General features: G+C 40.9%; 1 protein-coding gene across 3 annotated transcripts in view; it reads left to right on the top strand.

Annotated features, from left to right (window-relative positions):
- Window positions 1–13,394, top strand: part of KLHDC10 (kelch domain containing 10) — a 49,648-nt gene extending 36,254 nt beyond the window's left edge. For all 3 annotated transcript variants that reach the window (XM_079786434.1, XM_079786432.1, XM_079786433.1), the window contains 8 exons: window positions 1,494–1,715; window positions 2,748–2,902; window positions 5,018–5,166; window positions 8,359–8,443; window positions 9,313–9,379; window positions 9,918–9,965; window positions 12,306–12,445; window positions 13,042–13,394. In XM_079786434.1, coding sequence (XP_079642560.1) covers window positions 1,494–1,715; window positions 2,748–2,902; window positions 5,018–5,166; window positions 8,359–8,443; window positions 9,313–9,379; window positions 9,918–9,965; window positions 12,306–12,445; window positions 13,042–13,251 — 1,076 coding nt within the window. In that variant the 3' untranslated portion in view covers window positions 13,252–13,394. The remainder of the gene's footprint in view (window positions 1–1,493; window positions 1,716–2,747; window positions 2,903–5,017; window positions 5,167–8,358; window positions 8,444–9,312; window positions 9,380–9,917; window positions 9,966–12,305; window positions 12,446–13,041) is intronic.
- Window positions 13,395–20,015: the final 6,621 nt, after the last annotated feature.

Here is a 20,015-nt window from a genome sequence, read left to right as displayed (position 1 = left end):
TATAGTCATGTATTTACATAATTATGGTATAATAATCTTATTAATTGTACCTGTAAACCCTAATATTTGAGTACTAAGGTACTGAACTATAAGGGCCCTAGGGCTTGTTTGTTTTTTGATGAGGAAGAGCAGTATGGGCTGGACTTGGAGGTATTTCCACAACTAGGCATTGAAGGGTAGGCAGACCAGGTCAAGGTCTAAAGGAAGGACTCAGTTTCCCAAGCAGAGAGACAAACTTAAACAAGCAGGCGTGTCAGAGCTCAGGACAAGACTAGGTCGTGAAAGGCTCTAAATTGCTGGTTGAGGACTTTGAGCAGTAAGGAACCATTAAAGACTCAGGATGGATAGTTTGGTCTTGAGTGATTCAACACTTTGTGGTTTGTTTGTTTTCTGGTTTCTCTAGATCTGTACAATTTTTTTCAGTTCTTGTTTAAAAGCATACCCTAGGAAGTGGAATTATAATTTTAAAATAAATATATAAGGCTTATGTTAGGTTGGTAATAAATGTTTATTTATATAACAGATGCTTATTAGGTATCCAGCATTGTCCTAAACATTAATTAACATCATTTAGTATTTACTCCTAATCTGTGAAAGTAGATAAGTCTTTAGGGTTAACAGTCAACTATAGTAGTTTCTTACCATCCAATATATATTTAAGCATATTTGGTTCTATAGCTATGTAAGGGTTTGTGTAGTCTGGTATAAAAATTATAAGGATATTAGAAATAATGTCAAGTTTTGGGATTTTTTTTCCTCTAAAATAATCCCAAAATCATTTTTAGTGAAATTATGGTTGACATAATTTAAACTTCAGAAAGCTTTCAAATATAATTGTAGAAATAGCTTTTCTTAGTGTGGAGCTCTCTCTAAGAGCTCTTTTAGATAAATATAAGGATATTTTTTTGTTAACTGACAGAATATCTGGAGTATTTAAATTCTACATTTTGCTGTAACTCTTTGAAAAACGAGTTTTCTTTTTAAGTGAATTATTATATATTGTGGAAAAATAATAGGTTTTATGTGTGTGTATTTTTATTTATACATGACTCATTCACATTTGTGATTATATTTATGTAGTTTTCTAATATTTTCAGTTAAATTTAGTTAGCCTGTGCTTTTTTCTCCTCTAAGGAAATAAGAAAATTTATCCTTTAAGCTTTTGGATTATTAAACCCCTTCTCTTCCTTTTCTTGAAAATTTCAAGCTATCAGCCATTTTCTTGAGTTTATAATGCTATTTTGCCTCCCTTGGGAAAAATCTTTTTACAGTTATCAAAATCTGAAAGTAGTCATATGAAATAGAAATGGAGACCAGCTCCCTAAAATCTTTAGTGTGTGGGAATGTATAAAATAACCCAAGCAAATGAAAAGTACATCCATGTTATAAATCTTCCCTGATCCCCTTTTAAAACTAAAAAGATTGTTACCAAATTTTGTCTATGCTTTTAATCTGCTGGGCCATCTGTGGAAAACTGTCCTCCTCTTTCCTAGGCCACAGACCTCCACCTGCACGAAGTGGACATCGTTGTGTGGCAGATAATACCAATCTATATGTATTTGGAGGTTATAACCCAGATTATGATGAATCAGGAGGGCCAGATAATGAAGACTATCCTCTCTTCAGGGAACTTTGGCGGTATCATTTTGCTACAGGAGTATGGCACCAGATGGGCACAGATGGGTACATGCCCCGGGAATTGGCATCTATGTCACGTGAGTGCAAGCAGTTCTGAACTTTTGACTTCATGAAATGTCTGAGAGGTCCTGTTCAATGTCACTTGTTCTTTGTTAATAATTTATAGTAACACTGTAATATGATTAAACCCTGTTCATGGATAGTTCACACATGGTATCAATTTAATTTTCATAACATCCCTACTGCAGGTACTGGATATATTGCCATTGTACAAATGAGGAAGCTGAGGCTTTAGCGAGGCACTCTGGGTAGTGGCTAAGAATGCAGGCTCTGGAGCCAACTGCCTGGGATTAAATACTAATTTGGCAAGGTTCTTTTTTAGGAAACCTTCAACAAGTGATTTAAACCACTACCACTTCTGTTTCATTATCTATAAAAATGGAGAAGATAATAGTTCCTACCTCTAAGATTTAATTTAGAGAGATAAGTAACTTTCCTGGGGTCACAAAGGAATTTAAACCTAGCTTTTTGATGGCTCCAGAGCCCATGCTGTTGACTCTTACACTATATCTATTGAAAGATTGGTAAAATGCCATTGAAATAATATGGTAGCACTATTTTGGGAGTATTTGCCATCAGAGAAGGAAAGAGAGTGTGTGTGTGTGTGTGTGTGTGTGTGTGTGTGTGTGTGTGTGTGTGTGTGAAATAGAAGTGATACCGAGAAGAACACCAGAGTTATCAGCAGCAGTTCTTCCCCTGGCAAAAACAGAGTGATTCTTTTACCCCTTCATTCTGAATCCCACTGGGTCTTTGCTAGGACAAAGATGATACTTCTTTTTCCTCTGCTTCGTTGTACACTTGAACTGTCTTGAGCGGTAGTGGTGTACTGTAGTTCATATCATTCCATATTGTTATATGATATATTCCATATAGCATGAATTAGATCTCTTTTTTGCAGAACTTTGTAGTAGTTAGATGTCAGTGGGTTGAGCTATCTTCTGAGAGCATTTAAGCAGACATTTTTGAGTTTCTCAGGTATTCTGGGTTTGTATGGGAATACATTTTAAGTACCCAGTACATAAACGGAATTTGTGCTTCTTCTTCCCCAGTTGTGCTGCATGGAAACAACCTGTTAGTGTTTGGAGGTACCGGCATCCCGTTTGGTGAGAGCAATGGAAATGATGTCCACGTCTGTAATGTGAAGTATAAGAGATGGGCTTTACTCAGCTGTCGGGGGAAGAAACCCAGTCGTATATATGGACAGGTACCAATCTATGGCTGGTCATGGTGGATATATTTGTTTGGATTTTTCTAGTTCTGGGAACAAACAATGTCAGAATCTTTATATTACTACCAATTTTTGTTTGTTTGTTTTTTTGTTAATCCTCACCTGCAGATATTTTTCCCATTAATTTTTAGAGCAAGTGGAAGGGGAGGTAGGGAAGGGGAGAGAGAGAGAAACATCGATGTGAGACACATTGATTGGTTGCCTCCCACACGCACCCTGACCAGGGACTAGGGCTGGGGATTAAATTTGCAACCCAGGTACATACTCTTGACCAGTAATGGAACCTAAGACCCTTCAGTACATGGGCCAACACTCCAACCACTGAGCTACATGGCCAGGGTACTACCAGTTGTTTAAATGGAGAGTAAATTTACTCTAGTTAATATTTGTTTTTTCAGTTCTGATGTGAAATTGTAATTTGTAAATCTGGGATCTTGCCTTCTCTCCTTCCCCCCTCTTTATTTCAAATCCAATTTAGGATTATGATGTAGACCTGTATGGAAGTTTCTTAAATGTCAGGACCCCACCCCACCTTCTCTCCCACCCCCAACAAGAGATTGGGCTCCATATGGTCTAGGTCTTGTCATCCTTAGAGTGATAGGATTCTTTGAAGAGCTTTTTGACCTAAGTAGCAGAGTATGTGATCCCTGCACTTGGTTAAGATCTGAGCTAAAACACAGATTATGAAGAGATTAGTTTCCAGTTAGGTTCCAGTGCTTTAAACCTAGGTTTGAAAAGTTATGTCCAAAAAGTTAGAGTGCAACTCACCATACATCAGAGACCCTTTGAGAATAATGGCTAAGCTTAAAATAACCAATCTTTGTTTCTTACTTACTTGACTGGCTGGCATCAGTACTGATAAATACCTTCTGGCTATGTGTAGAGTCACATACTGGATAACCCTATATTTCACAACAGGAAGCATTTAAACTCTTAAGAAATGATAATAAAAATAGCCAAACTTACTTGGAAGAAGAAAGTCTGGTGGAAAATGTCAAGTTTTGGGGACTGTCAACTCTAGATCTTACCTAAGGAATTCTGGTGACTTATTTTCATTTCTGCTCCTGCTTGAGAGCATTTTTCTTCAAATTGCTTAGGAAGAGAAACAGTTTTCTTTTTCTTTTTTAAATATATTTTTTATTGATTTCAGAGAGGAAAGGAGAGGGAGAGATAGATAGAAACATCAAAGATGAGAGAGAATCATTGATCAGCTGCCTCCTGCATGCCCCACATTGGGGATTGAGCCTGCAACCCAGGCATGTGCCCTGACTGGGAATTGAACTGTGACCTCCTGGTTCATAGGTTGACACTCAACTACTGACCCATGCTGGCTGGGTGAGAAGCAGTTTTCAATGAAAATGCTCACGTCCATGATCTATAAATTCTTTGGTTGGCTAGAAGCCCTTATGATCATCTGACCCCCTTGCCTATCTAGGTGAAACTGGCTTTCCAGTTGAGTAAACTTTACCTTCTAAAAACAATCTCTGTGCCCTGGCCAGTGTGGCTCAGTTGGCTAGTGTGGCTTAGTGTGGCTCCCATGCACTGAAAGGTTGCCTGTTCGATTCCCACGATGCCTGGGTTTCGGGCTCCACGGTGGGAGGCAGCTGATCAATGTCTTGCTCTCACATCGATGTTTCTCCCTCTTTTACCCATATCTTCTCCCTTCCTCTCTCTCTCTCTCAAAATAAAAATAAAAATAATCTCTGTGTTCTCTAAAATCTTTAGTTCATTAAGTGTCTTGTGTTTTAGAAGGTTAAAAAATACAAGAGGCCCGGCTGGTGTTGCTCAGTGATTCAGTGTTAAACTATGAACCAGGAGGTCACAGTTCGGTTCCCAGTCAGAGCACATGCCCAGGTTTCGGGCTCAATCCCTAGTAAGGGGCGTGCAGGAGGCAGCCAGTCCATGATTCTCTCTCATCATTGATGTTTCTATCTCTCTCTTCCTCTTCCTTCCTCTCTCTGAAATCAATAAAAATATTTTTAAAAAATACAAGAGAATTTTATAAAACCTGATTTGGAGGTATTTAATAAGTTTATATTCTTTAATCAAGTGCTAACGAGTCAGTCTTCTTCACCTTTCCTTGTTTTCCAGGCCATGGCTATCATCAATGGCTCCCTTTATGTCTTTGGAGGGACAACTGGCTATATTTACAGCACAGACCTGCACAAATTAGATCTTAATACCAGAGAGTGGACACAACTGAAACCAAACAACCTATCCTGTGACCTACCAGAAGAGAGGTAAGGTTCTAAGATTAAAGCACATTTATTCTTTCTTCCTAAGATTTGACTTTTTTCCACATATTGGTAATATGGTTTCAAGAAAATCCTTTGGCCTGGTTAAGATAGCTAACTGGTTGTTACATCCCAATTCATCATTAAAGAAGGGTCTCCTGGTAAGGGAGTGATATTTCCCTCTGAACTCTAGAATTTTTTTCCATGTTATTTTCTCTTATACTTCACTTTTCCTGCATTAGGAAGATAGTAACACTTTGAAGAAGAAACCAATGGTAGCATTGTAACTAAATGTCATATCACAGGTAAAACAATTACTTTCTAGTTATTTTTTTATTTCCCATCTTAATTTGCATATTTTGATTCTTTGGCTCATTTGCTCACAGCTGTATCACCAGTATAGTGCTTAGTGCCATACCTATAGTGGTATTCAATGAAAATTGATTGGATGGGTGAGAAGGAGGAAGGGAGGTATGGAGGGAGAGAAGAAGGGAGAGAGAAGGAAGGGGTGGAGGGTTCTTCAAGTTCTCTGTTAAACACTCAGACAGCACATGATTCACTCTGGTTGCCTTCTAGTAGACCCTAGATCTTTCACTTTTTTTCCCTAATAGTGGTTGCTGCTTCTTAGAGTTAAACTCACTGGAAAACTTAGAATGATCTTTTGCCCTCTTAGAATGATCTTTTGCCCTCTAGTTTAAAATCAAAGGTATGGTAAATAATTTTTTAATTATTTTGTTTAAACTAATCTAAGGTTTCTTTGTTGTCTTTAAGCAAAATGGTATACAGATGGTAAGAAAGAATTTATTTTTATTTTAGTATAGTAGTGGGCTGACTTGCATAACTTACCATGAGAGGACTTGGGAAATGGACTGTTACTGGAATAATTTTGATGTAATTTATTTTATCAGCACTTATTTCCTTCATGGAAAGGAGGAAATAGATGAAGTTTTCAAAACATTTTAATATGGTTGCCTTCTTGAATTATTTTATGGACATATTATAAATTATTTCAGCTGGTAGCTAGGCTGCTTGGATAAAAGTGATAGGCATTTCACATTATACTCACAGTTCTCTATAGCATAATTTTCCTGGTATCTTTGTATCTGTTAAATAAGTATTTTAGTTTGAAAGCCCATGGTCTAGAGTTTCTAATTAAATGTAGGCAGATCTCTTTTTAAATCTCTATAATAGCTTCCTTCCTTATGCAAAGTTATCACAAAAAGATTATAGAAAATACAAATAAGCAAGATGAAGAAAATAAAAAACAAAATCTAAACTCAGAGATAACCAGGGTTAATATTTTGGATGTAACCTTATAATAATTTTCCTTGCATATTTATGTATCTATAATTTATTTATTTTGAGAGTACATTTATTAAAACTGGGGACACAGGGCTTGGGGCACAAGAAGCAACAGGAGAGAGCCTAGGCAGTGCTCCGCTTTGGCTCTCCAGAAATGGTAGAGGAAAGAAGTGGGCCATGGCGGGGCTGCTGTTAGCTCCCTGAAACGTCAGAGAAAAGGCAGCCTTGGAGACAGGTTCAGGGTTAGCCTGGGATGAGCTGGCGCTGCTCATTGCTCCCCTGGTTGCAAGTCTCATGGGAACCCTTAGCATTTAGGAGAGGAAAGTAAAGATGCATTCAACGAACATTGCCTAGCCCTTCCAGTTCTCCCTTATTGCACACTAACACAAAGCCATTAGAAGTCTCATCAGAGGAGTACAATGTGAAGGTGCCAGGAAAGAGAAGAAAGGAAGGCATGGGCATGCTCCAGAGAGAGCCTGCAATTATCTATAAATTTTTAATGGAATTATAGCCTATCTGCTCTTATATAACTCTTTTTCCCCCTCAGTTAGTGACACAAATACAACTTCTCAACATATTAATTATTCTCTATGCCAACATTCTTACTGGTTGCATACTAATCTATTTTATGTATATTTTATAATTTATTTAACCAATTCACATTATTAAACACTTAGGTTATTTCTAATAATTTGTTATCCTATCTAATAATAGACAAATATGCAAATTGACCATACCTCCGACACACCCACAAGACACGCCCATAAGACACGCCCACCATCCAATCAGAGCGAGTATGCAAATTAACCCAAACCAAGATGGCTACAGCCACAGAGAGCAAGGTTTCCTAGGTAACAGAGGAAGCCAAGCTTTCTGCCTGCCCTTGCCAGGCCTAAGCCTCCACTCAAGCTACAAAGTTTCAATTATAGAAGGTAAACAAATTCAAACAAATGGCGGCAGAATGGAGCTTGAGAGAGCAGGCCAGGGTTGCCGCCGGCAAGTGGGGAAGCAAAGCTTTCCGAACACCCTGGCTGGGCTCACCCGCTTAAGGCAACAAAGTTTCAATTATAACCCCAACACAAATGGCTGCCGGCCGCGGAGGGAGCCCCAGGCTTGGCTCCACTCCAGGCTACAAAGTTTCAATTGTAGAAGGAAAATAAATTCCAGATACCAGGGCCTCTGCTTGGGTTGCCAGGGGGCGTGGCCGGCCTGCAAACCACCACAGGCCCCTCGCTCAGGCCACCCCACGCCCCAAGGGAACCCCACCCTGATCCAGGACACCCTTCAGGGCAAACCAGCTGGCCCCCACCCATGCACCAGGCCTCTATCCTATCTAATAAATATGCAGATTGACCATCACTCCAACACACAATATAGCTGCCCCCATGTGGTCAAAGATCCTGCCCCCATGTGGACACAAGATGGCCACCACAGATGGCCAGCAGGAGAGGGCAGTTGGGAGGCACCCGGCCTGCAAGGGAGGGCAGTTGAGAAGGACCAAGCCTGCAAGGGAGGGCAGTTGAGAGGGACCAAGCCTGCAAGGGAGGGCAGTTGGAGGTGATCAGCCCTGCAGGAGAGGGCAGTTAGGAGTGACCAGGCCGGCAGAGGAGGGAAGTTGGGGGAAAACAGGCTGGCAGCGGAGTGGTTAGGGGATGATCAGGCTGGCAGGCAGAAGCGATTAGGGGCAATCAGGAAGGCAGGCAGGCAAGCAGTTGGGAGCCAGCAGTCCTGGATTGGAGAGGGTACAGGCTGGGCTGAGGGACAACCCCCCTCCGTGCACAAATTTCGTGCACCGGGCCTCTAGTTATAAATAATAATCCAGTAAGAAGCCTAGTGGCTAAATCTTAGGTAGATCATTTTCACTTAATTATAAACATATTTTATTGTATATTTTAGATACAGACATGAAATTGCACATGATGGACAGAGGATTTACATCTTGGGAGGTGGTACTTCCTGGACAGCTTATTCCTTAAACAAGGTATATATTTTTTTAAAAAAGAGAGAGAAAAAAGAGGGAGAAGTATAGGGGGAGGCATGTGCTATGCTAAGCAAGATGCTTCTGTTACTGTAGATATCTTAAGTTTTGAAAAGGTTCTTCATTAACATCTATTTTATGTTGCATGCTCTTTATCATGTAAGGTTGAGCTCCGTGCCCCTAATATGCTCTCCATTTGACAGCTGAATTATCACACATTGAATACACTTCATGAAAATTATCCTCTCACGCTGGATGAGGAAAATGCCTAAAAGGAAGATATAGTAGCTTGAATGGAGCAACTAATTGGAATTGGAACCAGCATTCTCAGAATGTCACATCCTTATCATCATCAGTGCTCTGTATCTAAAAAGAACAGGCATTTGTAGGGCTGTGCATCACTATCTTGAGAAAGCTGAGCTCTGAAGGGCTTTCAGTTTTTCCATCCCTGTGGCATTTCTAAACGCATGTATGCAGAGGAAATCTAGAGTAGGATGCAGAGCTCCTGGTCTGCTTTGGAATCTTAATGGTCTTTTCCCAGTTTGGTTAAAACTGCATTCTGGTGCTTTCTTACCAACACTTGCTTTTTTCTGTTATAAAATCATACATACTCATTGTAGAAAATGTGGAAGTTGCAAAATTCTAATTTTTTTCTTCATTATTTTCTGTGTTTTTTAAATATTGAGATAATCTATGTGCTTAATTTTTAACTGTTAATGTTTTGTCTTAGAATTAGCAACAAATCAGATAAAAACAGGAAAAGAAGACTTTTCAAAAAAGAATATATGTTTGTTCAGGCTGTTGTTTAAAATCCAGTTTTTAGGCTGGCTAAAATTATCTGTTTGTGTATCTTCTTTTTCTCTCTCTCCAAGATTCATGCATACAACCTTGAAACAAATGCATGGGAGGAAATTGCAACAAAACCCCATGAAAAAATAGGTAAATTTATAGTATTGACTCATTTATCTTTAACAAATGTATTTTATACTTTTACTTGTTTTGGAAGGGAAAAATTAATTTTATTGAGTTATATGACAAGTAAAATATCTGTTGAACTGTTATTAGAAATTACTTGTATTCCTTAGCCCAATTCTTCTTCAGCAGTTGAGCAGAGACTTTTAAAGGGAATTGCTGATTTCTGTGGAAGTGAGGAATTATGGGTGGGATAAGAAATAGGTACTTAAGTCAAGATCTATCTACCTGTTTGTGAGTAAAAGGGCTTGGGAAACCTACTAGTAACCCTGACCTCTGCCACCCCAGTTTGTTTTCCTGGCACCTTAACATTGTACCACTCTGATGAGACTTCTAATGGCTTTATGTTTGTGTGCAATAAGGGAGGACTGGAAGTGCTAGGCAGTGCTTATTGAATGCAGCACAGGGACTGTTTGAAGTGAGTTGCTCAGAGGATGTCTATCACTATGTCGTATCAATGTTATTTCTGTGAATAATGGAATTTCTGTGTTTATGTGTCTGGCAGGTTTCCCTGCAGCCCGAAGATGCCACAGTTGTGTTCAAATAAAAAATGGTAAGGATTCTAATTAACTTTCTGGTTCCGTTTTTGTAATTGTATATACTGAGAATGCCTTATTTCCTAATGATATCTCCTTAAAAGACACTAACTTTGTGAACAGTCTGTTTCTTATAATTTCAACTTAAAAGGAAATTCATAAAGTTATGCTTCTCTCAGCAGTTTTTATAAAGTAAACTCGTATGTTTGGGTTCCTCCAGTTATCAGAGAACTCAAGACTTGGTGATAAATAAGCTTTTATTGTACCACCTGATTTTCAGCACCCCACCTCAGCAGATGTCGGTAGTTATGGTGGGGAATACTAATAATCTTGACATACAATAGAGACCTCAGTGAACATTGTATTAAAATTGTAATAACTCCTTCTGGAGTATTATATCGTAAAGTTTATTTTGTTCTCTGTCTGATGCCAAACAGAACTGTTAGCTTATTCCTGGGCCATATTACAACAAAGGCATTGTGTGGCTTCAGAGAGCAGCTGCAGCTACTTTATCTAAGTGTGATAAATTACTCCTCTTTGGATAACCTTTCTGTCTTTTAATTTACAGCTTGTTTTATAGTTTGATATAGCACCTTAAATGTGTTTTTGGGAGGAAGTTGTATATAACTGAGTTTGATAGCCTGTATCCTTTCAGCAGCTTAGTTTGGATTTTCCTGGGATTATGCTGCTGTCTCTAGTACAGAGATTCTTTTTATTATGCTTCTGCTTTTTGGATAAGATTTATAGATAGTGGCATTGTTCAGCTTTGCCTCTCTTAAGAATGGAACTGTACTTTTTTTGAATCCTAGTCAAAATGGTTTCCTGTGTATTTTATCGTTTGTTTAAGTACTGGCTTAAATTTAATCAAGACTTGAAATATGACAGCTATTATTTTGATTCTTTGAGACCAGGCACTGTACAAACAAAATTCAGCCTTAGTTCTGGACATTTAATTTGAAGGCTCACATAGCCTTTACTACAAGTTGTCTAATTAGTTATAACTAACTGAATTTATAAAGCTAAAAACAAACAAAACAACAACAAAGAAAAACTTTGAATTTGGGAAGGTTTTTTTCCCTCTGACATAAATAACCATACACATCAAATGGGTCTTCAGACTGTCCTCTTTGGGCTGAAGAAAACTTGGAAGAGCCTCTTTTGTGCCCCCAAACAGAACAGCCCAACAAATGTTTCTCCTCAGGTTAAATGTCTACATAGAGAACATTTGTCTCTACGTGCAGATAAGTGTCGATCCTTTCCAGGACATTATTTAAAAGAAGAATTTACACACTGGTGGTCTGCAGATGTGTTTTATTTGGCTCATGTGTGTATTAAAATTTTTTGAATTACTGACTAACACTTAAAATCAAAATGCTTCACTTTTAAAGAAATCCAGATTTTTTTTTCTTTCCTGGGAACCCAATGTGTGATACCAGATTTCTTGCATGATTACATGAGGTGTCCAGTGGAGGAATGTAGTTCATCTAGCTGAGAAGCTTTGCTCTTTTATTTATTTACTTTAAAGAATAGTTTATGCCCTAGCAGGTTTGGTTCAGTGGATAGAGCGTCGGCCTGTGAACTGAAAGGTCCCAGGTTCAATTCCGGTCAAGGGCACATACCCAGGTTATGGGCTCGATCCCCAGTGGGGGACTTGCAGGAGGCAGCCGATCAATGAGTCTCTGTCATCATGGATGTTTCTATCTCTCTCTCCCTCTTCCTTCCTCTCTGAAATCAATACAAATACATTTTAAAAAAAAGAATAGTTTATAGATTTTTAGAGAGCAAGGAAGGGAGAGGGAGAGAGAGAGAAACATTGATGTGAACATCAATTGGCTGCCTCCTGCATGACCCACTGGGGATTGAGTCTGCAACCTGGGCATGCACCCTTAACAAGGAATCGAACCGGCAACTTCCTGGTGCATGGGCTAATGCCCACCAACCGAGCCACACCATCCAAGGCTAGCTTTCTTTAAGGCAAACCTGACCTTAAGTCTGGCATGGTATTGATCACCTGGGGCTCCATTGCCATCTCCCCTATAGAGCATGTGCACTCCTGTTTGTGCCCTGGACCTTGTTTTTGTTTATTTTCCCTGGACCTTTTTACTTCTTTCTATGCCTGGCACCTATAGGTATCGGAACCCAGACATGAAGCCTCCTTAGAGGCTTGCTTCCTTTGTCCTAGCAAAGATCCTAACATAGTGTCCATCGAGGGACAAGGCGGCAGCATGAGAGGCCCATCCAGCTGAAGTCCTCTGTGGTTTGGGGAAATCTGAACGGGTCCCAGGTCAACTAGCCATGAGCTAGAGCTGTGGCTCATTTTCTTTGTGTGATCTCGGCTTTCTCTTTTTGTTTGATAGATGTGTTTATTTGTGGGGGCTATAATGGAGAAGTGATCCTGGGAGATATCTGGAAATTGAATCTGCAGACTTTTCAATGGGTAAAGCTCCCAGCTACCATGCCAGAGCCCGTTTATTTTCACTGTGCAGCTGTTACACCAGTAAGTTTTTATTTTCATATCTTCCTTACATAGTTGCAGATAAGGAAATCTTTTTAGGAATATTATCAAGAAAAAAAGGTTCTGACATGAGCAGATTCTGGATTAAGGATGTGTTTTTAAAACGTTCTCCCAAAGCTAGCTCTTCCTCTGAGAAGCGGGGAGAGAGCACACCATATACAAGTGTAAGAGAGCAGCGTAAATGTAAAAGAAGTGCTACATGCAGCATTCAGGCCCTGACTGCTGTCAAAGGTGTTTCCTGGGAGGGCAGAATAGATTTACCCCATGATGCCAGGTTATTGAGAATTCTACTAGTTTTTTTAATGCAAAGACCTTGATTTTCATCTCTTTATTTCCAGTATTGGGCACAATGGATAGTAACCTTAATGTTTGTTGAAGTAAAAAAAATCTATAGTTTCCCCCTTATGATCTCATTCATTATTTAAACCAGTCGTGATCGCTGCACTATGTTGGGATCAGTGAGAAATTTTTTGTTTCACCTCATCTTAATTCAGCCTACTTTGAATTTTTTTCTTTAGTCTTAGTATCTATTTCTCTCCCGTTTGAATTTATCCTCTTTGACTGCCATTTGTTCATAGGCTGGTTGCATGTACATTCATGGAGGAGTGGTGAACATCCACGAAAACAAACGGACTGGCTCGTTGTTTAAGATCTGGCTGGTGGTACCTAGCTTGCTGGAACTGGCATGGGAGAAGCTGCTTGCAGCCTTCCCTAACCTAGCCAACCTCTCCCGAACACAGCTTCTGCACCTTGGACTCACACAGGGACTCATCGAACGCTTGAAATGAGGATTTCTGGACTGTTCATTGATACTGGAAATGTTAATTTAAAGAGACTCCTTTATTTATGGGCAGTGTAGAATGTGCTACAAAGAGGATTGGTTACCCTGATCAAGGCCTTATTCAGAAAATACATCAGATGCCTTTCTGTACATTGGTTTTGGTTTTAAGTTTATGGAATCTCACTTTCCCTTGTGTTTCTTTCTTTGCTTCTCTCCCTCCCACCCCAATACATACACACACATACTCACATACTCCCTCTTCCTTGATGGCATTGAGGGAAAGTCTGAAAGTACCTTAATAATGTTATGAATCAAGATAAGATAAATAATTTTTAAAGAAAATTTGAACATATGACCATGTCAGCTAATGCTCTATAAATTAAAGCAACATCATCAATGAAAACAAAAATAAAATTAAAAATTTTAAAATCCTGCAACAAGACATTTGGGGGATAGAACAAGAAGGCTAACCTTGAGAGTCTTGCAGATTGTGTGTAAAGCTAGATGTTTAACTTACTGCTTTCAAAGATATATCTGAATAGCTGGTTCTAAAGGCCACAGTGGTTGACATCTTGCTGCAGAGATACCCAAACCTAAATTTTGACTTTGGAGGAAATTTAAGCAGCTCAGCAACTCTTAATTAGTGATTTCTTTTTTCATCCTTATGGTGCCAGCAATAGTTAGAGGTGGCTTGTCAAAAGACTTACGTGTGTCATAGTTGTGCTGTTTGTTGTTGCTCTTAGGAATTAGGACACCAAGAATGTTTCAAATCAAGAAACGATGGTGGTCCAAGTTCTTCGTTTGAGCAGTTTTGAAATTCTCCTATGCTTATTAATTCTTCAAGTATCACTTTGGCTTCTTTTTCATGGGGAGTTGTAGACCCTAAATAAGTGGCATAAATTCTGTGGGACATAAATGTAAGCTCATGAGAGGCCGGAGAAGAGCAGGGCCGGGAGGGCTTCTGCTCTGGGCTGCGAGCTTCGACTGTCACGGTGACCATTTCCTTTCAGAACTTGCTTCTTCTCCAACTCTGGGCCATGCACCTGACATTTTCTTAGGTGACAGGTTTATCTCTAGAAAGCCAGTTGGCCCTTGATTTTTCTCTTAGCTTATCGCCTCCTTCTCCGTGTGCTTTAATGTGCATAGTGCTGTGAGTACTTGTCTAGTAAATGGATAGAAGGTCCTGGGGGGAAAGCCACAGGTCATCTTTCCTGAAGAACTAAGCATCATTTTAAAAACTAACATGAGGAGCCCTGGCTGGTTGCTCAGTGGTTAGAGCATCATCCCCGGACCTAAAGGTCTCGGGTTCAATTCCTTGTCAAGAGCACGTACCTCGGTTGCAGATTCAATCCCAGGCCCTGGTCGGGGCGTGTGCAGGAGGCAACCAATCAATGTGTCTCTCACACATAGATTTTCTCTCTCTTTCTCTCTCTACCCCACCCCTTCCACTCTCTCTAAACAAAACAAAACAAAAACTAACATGAGGAAGGAATGAAACTGAGGATCATTTGCTTTTTGGTGTGAAATTTTAGTTCTGGTTTATTTTGTGTTGTTTTTAATTCTAGGAAAGAAATGACGTAACTTTTCCCTTGCTCTGCCATCACGCTGCTGGAGTAGTTCAGCATCTGGAAGGCCTTGGGCGTATGGAAGGTGCTAAAGGCACACAGTGCTGGTCACCCCATTGGCTGCCTCACACAGGAGCCTCGGATGGGATATTTAGGACACATTTTCCTTTAAGTGCCTCTTTTTCACTTAGCTTTTAAAGTTATTCTTTTTACTTCATCCCAGAAGGGATATTTTTAGCTCATGTGTGGATTTAAAATCACCTTTGAGTTATGCCTAAAAGTTACCATCTAGAGTTCAGTGCTGGGGAAGAGAAAATTGTGGCCTCTAGACTTGAACTCCTAACTTGCAGGCCTTATTATAACATCCCATCCATGTTGGATTGAGTTTATGGAGCCTGTGTTGGGCAAGGTCTTGTAATAACCATTCATCTCTGAGTTTGGGTCCTTTTGCAGGGCGTGAGGGGTGTGGAGAAAGGCAGGAAAAGGAGCAAGTCCTCTAGAGGCCCCACCCTCATTTTGCCACGACCAGTCTGTTTGGCACTAACTTTCCAGCCACTGCGAGGCTTGCTGCAATGAGGAGCTCTCTCCAGAGCAAGTCAGTCTGAGCAGCCCCATTAATTCAAAACAAAGCTTTGCTGCCTGACTCCAGTGTAGTCTCTGGATCATTGGGGGAAATATGTCTAGGATTAAACAAGTCGTGCAGTCTAGGGTGTGAAAGGATTTTGTCATGGGTTTACATAGGGACCAAAGACTGAGTGCTCAGCCTCTGTGCTTCTCCTTCCATGGTTCTTGGGGTATAAGTGGGTCTCTAGTTCTTCTGCACAGAGAGCTAGAAAGAAAGTCTGGTTCAGTCCACACTTGCTAGCATTCTTTTTGTAAAGCCGCCTCAGGGCGGTTGTCTTTGAGGTAGACTTTGGAGGCCTGACATCCAAGACCTGTGTGACGTTTTCATAAAAGTACATATCTTTGGTCCAAAATGTCTTCTTTTAATATAACACTAGTGAAAATGATGTAGTATGACCAACTCTGAGTGCTGTAGACTACACTTTATGCACATGTTCTGGATGCCAAATGAGACTGTGTGTATGATGACTTAAATGTAGATGACTAGGATTTTATATAAAGGGTCACCAGGCATTTTAGTATATCTGTAACCAGCTTTTAAAGTTATTCTTGAACTTTAACTCTGAATTCCTGACACTGTTACTTGATTTAGGAAAGTTTATGCCTGCTGCTTCTCCACCTCTTTGAGGTATTCCCTGCCATCTTCCTGCAGTCCTGTAAATTTAAGTGCAATATAAAGAAACACATATAATGTACAGATTATATATGGGATATGACTATAAGGCAGGTAGCCAACTTTCTTGGGGAAGGCAGCTCATCACTTTAGAGTCAAACTATAACCAGAATTGGAGTTGGGATCGGCTGGCTTAAGCCAACTCTTGGTAGAGCTGGATTTTCAAGTCAGTGTTTTGTTACTCCAGTCCTTCGGTTTGTTCGAGTTGAGACTTCCCCCAGTCATCTTTGTACTGTCTCGTGTTTGCATATCTGCCTACATTTCTTTGCCCAGGAACAAGGAAGTCTATCTGTGAGAGTTTCCTAAGTGGAGAATTAAAACCTAATATTTAATACTACCAGTTCTCCCATGTATATACTAATTTATCTGTGAATGTCAGACTTTAAGTAAAGAAAATCATGCTTTCTTAATTTAATAGAGTGTTTTCCACTTCCTGGAGAAATCTATAAAACAATATAGACTAGAGTGAAATGTTAGCTATTCTTCAGGGGCCAAACTGAAACGGTTTCCACTGGCAGAATCTTCTTCCTTCCGGGCCCCAGGACATGATGTGAAACTTCGCTCTGAACTGTTCATGTCTATTACATAGCTAGATTTAGATGTACAATAAACGTTAACATTTCTAAGCAACGGTATATTAACAGGGACCTTTGGTTACCCAGAGTAGCAAGAGTAAAGCACAGATCATTGAAATCCATAGATAATCAGTTTCAACTTTTCTGTCACACTTGATTCATATAGTTTTTCCTTCCTACCCCTTCCCCCAGAAGCACCTTCTCTTCAATGGGTGGAGCTGCGAGTGGTTAGAAATGGAAAAGGAAGAATCCTGGTAGGGGTTGGGAACCAGTAGACATATAAGCAGCCTGATTAGCTTGGGCAGTCTGCTGACATTAGGACCCACCGGTGGTAATCCTGAGTTTAGCTTTGGCATAGTTTCCTGCCCTGAGTTCTAGACCATCCGCCGTCTAACCATCAAAGAACTCTCAGCACCTGTGGGAAGACTACGCAGTGTGTGAGGAGGAGAAAGCCCGTCATGTCAGCACATTTCTTTAGCTTTTGACATATACTTGCTTTCCCACTATTCATGCAGGAGCCTTACTGTTTCCTTTCCAGCCATAGTGCTTGGCATGTAGGAAAGGTTGAATTATCTTCGGAGACTGTTGTCTTAATTCTGTAAAACCCCTTTGTCTTCAGGTGGTCTTACATCTAGAACGAGGCACAGGTTACTGAATTGCCTGCCTGACAGCACTCTGATGTAACACAAAAAGCCATTTTCCTTATTCTTCATTGTTCTGGCATTGAGCTTCAAGATGGGCAAGGTTTTATGGTCTCGTGACCATAAACTCCAAAAACTGTCACCGTTAGCTTACATTGCTTTGGTTCCCAAAATACCCGAGGACTCCCGGAGCGGAGCGTTGGCCAGGCCTGAGGTAGACTCAGTCGAGGTCTGTAACCTCTGCGTTCCGTTGGTCGCCACCAGATCATGCCCAGCAGTGGGGTTTCCTTCTAAGGTTGTAAGATTCGGTGGAAAGCAATCACCTGTCTTGTCTGATGTTATGAAAAGAAGTTCTGAGTTGTGCTTCAAAAGTGGTGCCATCTTTTTAGTATAATTCTCATGTTTTTAATTTTTTTTCACTGTTTAGAAGTTTCTTAAGGGCCCTGCTTAGTGGACAGGGTGAGTCAGAGGCAGTTTCACCAAGCTGAGTAATTGCTGTTGTACTAGTTGCACATTTAGAATACAAAGGAGGCATCAGAAACACACTGACCTTCTCTAAAGCCACTCCCTTGTACAGAGCCTGAGCAGGGACAGCGCCAGGCATCTCCCTGTAAAGGCACCTGCCAATGAGGATTTTCTGGAAGAACCTAGGCAAGAAAGGGAAACCTCTCCCACACGCAGTCTCTGAGGGTGAGCCTGGGCTTGGCTCTCATACAGGGTATGCTTAGGCCACACGCGATGCTTGCCTTATTATAAAGCTATTGCCACAGTCCTGTTAAATAGTGTGGAAGTCCTTTTGCAGTCTGGTGTGCATGCCGTATGATCAGGACAGCTTTTCCACCTTACCTGGTTTCCTACAAACAGGTAGGAAATATAGTGAATTTACCCTGAAATGTCCAATCTGTATTTATGTACCTTGTCAGTGTTTTGCTGTTGGTTTTCTAAAAACAATATGATCAATAAATCATCCAAATCTATTTGGTTCAAGGCTACCTTGATTGTCTGATGGTAATTTGTGGGTATGTGAGCTCACCTATGTGACCTAAGCATCAGTCTCACCCACCCTCACCCCCTACTTTATCACCCCACCAGGGTCCACTTTTCTGTATAATTTCTGTGGGTCATCCACCTTCCACCCCCACGCACTGTGGGCTCCTTCTCTCTGCTTGCCATCTGGAACTCCTGGGCAAAATAGTCACCTCCCCGGAACACGAGTCCCTTCAGGACATCAGCAAGGGTGTGACTGTGGGGCAGGTCCCACTCCCTTTTACTGCCCACCATGTGTTCCGCAGACTACCACTAGGCAAGTTTGTATGGATGTTTGAACACTTTTCTGAGTGGTTGGAGGAGCCACAGAGAATTGAAAGGGAAAATTGTGAGCTTTTATCTACAGTCATTACTGTCTTTATGATTCAAGGGAAAAGCCGCAGGAGGAGCTGAGCCCTTCACGGGGGTCCTTTGGGGGTGAAACCAGTTCCTAGTCTGGCTTTGCTCTTCCACACGTTTCCCTCTGCAGACCTGTGCTTTGCATCACTTCACCCTCTAATAGGACCCCTTCTCCCACAGTGCTGTTCCCCACTTCCTTGTGTCCGGAGCAGGTGCCCCTTTCAGATCTAACATTCTGTGATTATGACCAAAGGCTTGGAGCATCACGGTGAGAATCATACGAGAACACTGAGGTTGGACCGGGTTAGCTCTTCACCTTGATCTTGGGATTAAGATCGTGGATCCGACTGCAGTGGGAGGTCTCCTGCAGAAGCCAGGCCGTTCCTGTGAGTGCCGCGGTCGTGCAGGCTCCGAGTGACCGTGCTGGCACTGGGGTTGCAATAGAACAAGCCCAGCTGCCGGCCCACCTGTGACCCCCTGGTTTCCAAACCGTGAGGCATTGCTGGTTAAAAATACAGATTCCTGGGCCAAAATCCCAAAGATTCGGTTTTAGCAGGTGAATTCTGAACAAACTCCTCAGTTGATTTCAATTTAGCTGGTTTGTGGCATGAGGGAATCCAAGCTCCACAGCTGAGTAACTAACTGCCTGGTGCCGGCCGAGATGACTGAGAGAACTTGCTGCCTTACTTGTCACTGTCATTCTTTTTTTCAATTTTTAAAAAATGTTATTGATTTTTGAGAGAAACATTGATGTGAGAGAGAAACATTGATCAGTTGCCTTCCACACACACCCTGACTGGGGATTGAACCCGAAACCTGGGTATGTGCCCTGACCAGGAATCAAACCACCACCTTTTTGGTGCATAGGCCAGGGCATCACTGTCGTTCTTTATTATTCAGCAGGGAACTAGAGCGAGGGCCAGAATGAATGCCTCCCAATCCTTGTTCTGTTAAAACTCTGTAAAGATGGCAGACTGCCCCCTGCGTTTACCTCCTCTCGCTCTTGGAGAACCACTAAAACAATAGTAAGATGGCCTTTTCCTAAAGTGGGGCCAATAATAGTAACCTGTCTCTTGACATTATGTGGCTTAAATGAGCAGGAATGTGTCAAGTGCTTTGGATGCTGCCTGGCATGTAGTAAACATTATTAGGCATTATTATTGTTCTCTATAGTTGATGGAACAAGAAATAAAAGTGAAATATTTACTTAAAATTACAGTTAATCAAGAAGTTAAATATATGAGGATGAGGCAGGGGAGGTAGAATTATGTAAGTGAGCTAACTCCTCATCTTCCATAGCAGGAAGG

This window comes from Cnephaeus nilssonii, assembly GCF_951640355.1.
Source record: "Cnephaeus nilssonii genome assembly, chromosome: 12".
Lineage (NCBI taxonomy): Eukaryota > Metazoa > Chordata > Mammalia > Chiroptera > Vespertilionidae > Cnephaeus > Cnephaeus nilssonii.
The sequence above is the reverse complement of the archived record's forward strand: the minus strand, read 5'-3'. Positions and strand labels throughout refer to the sequence as shown.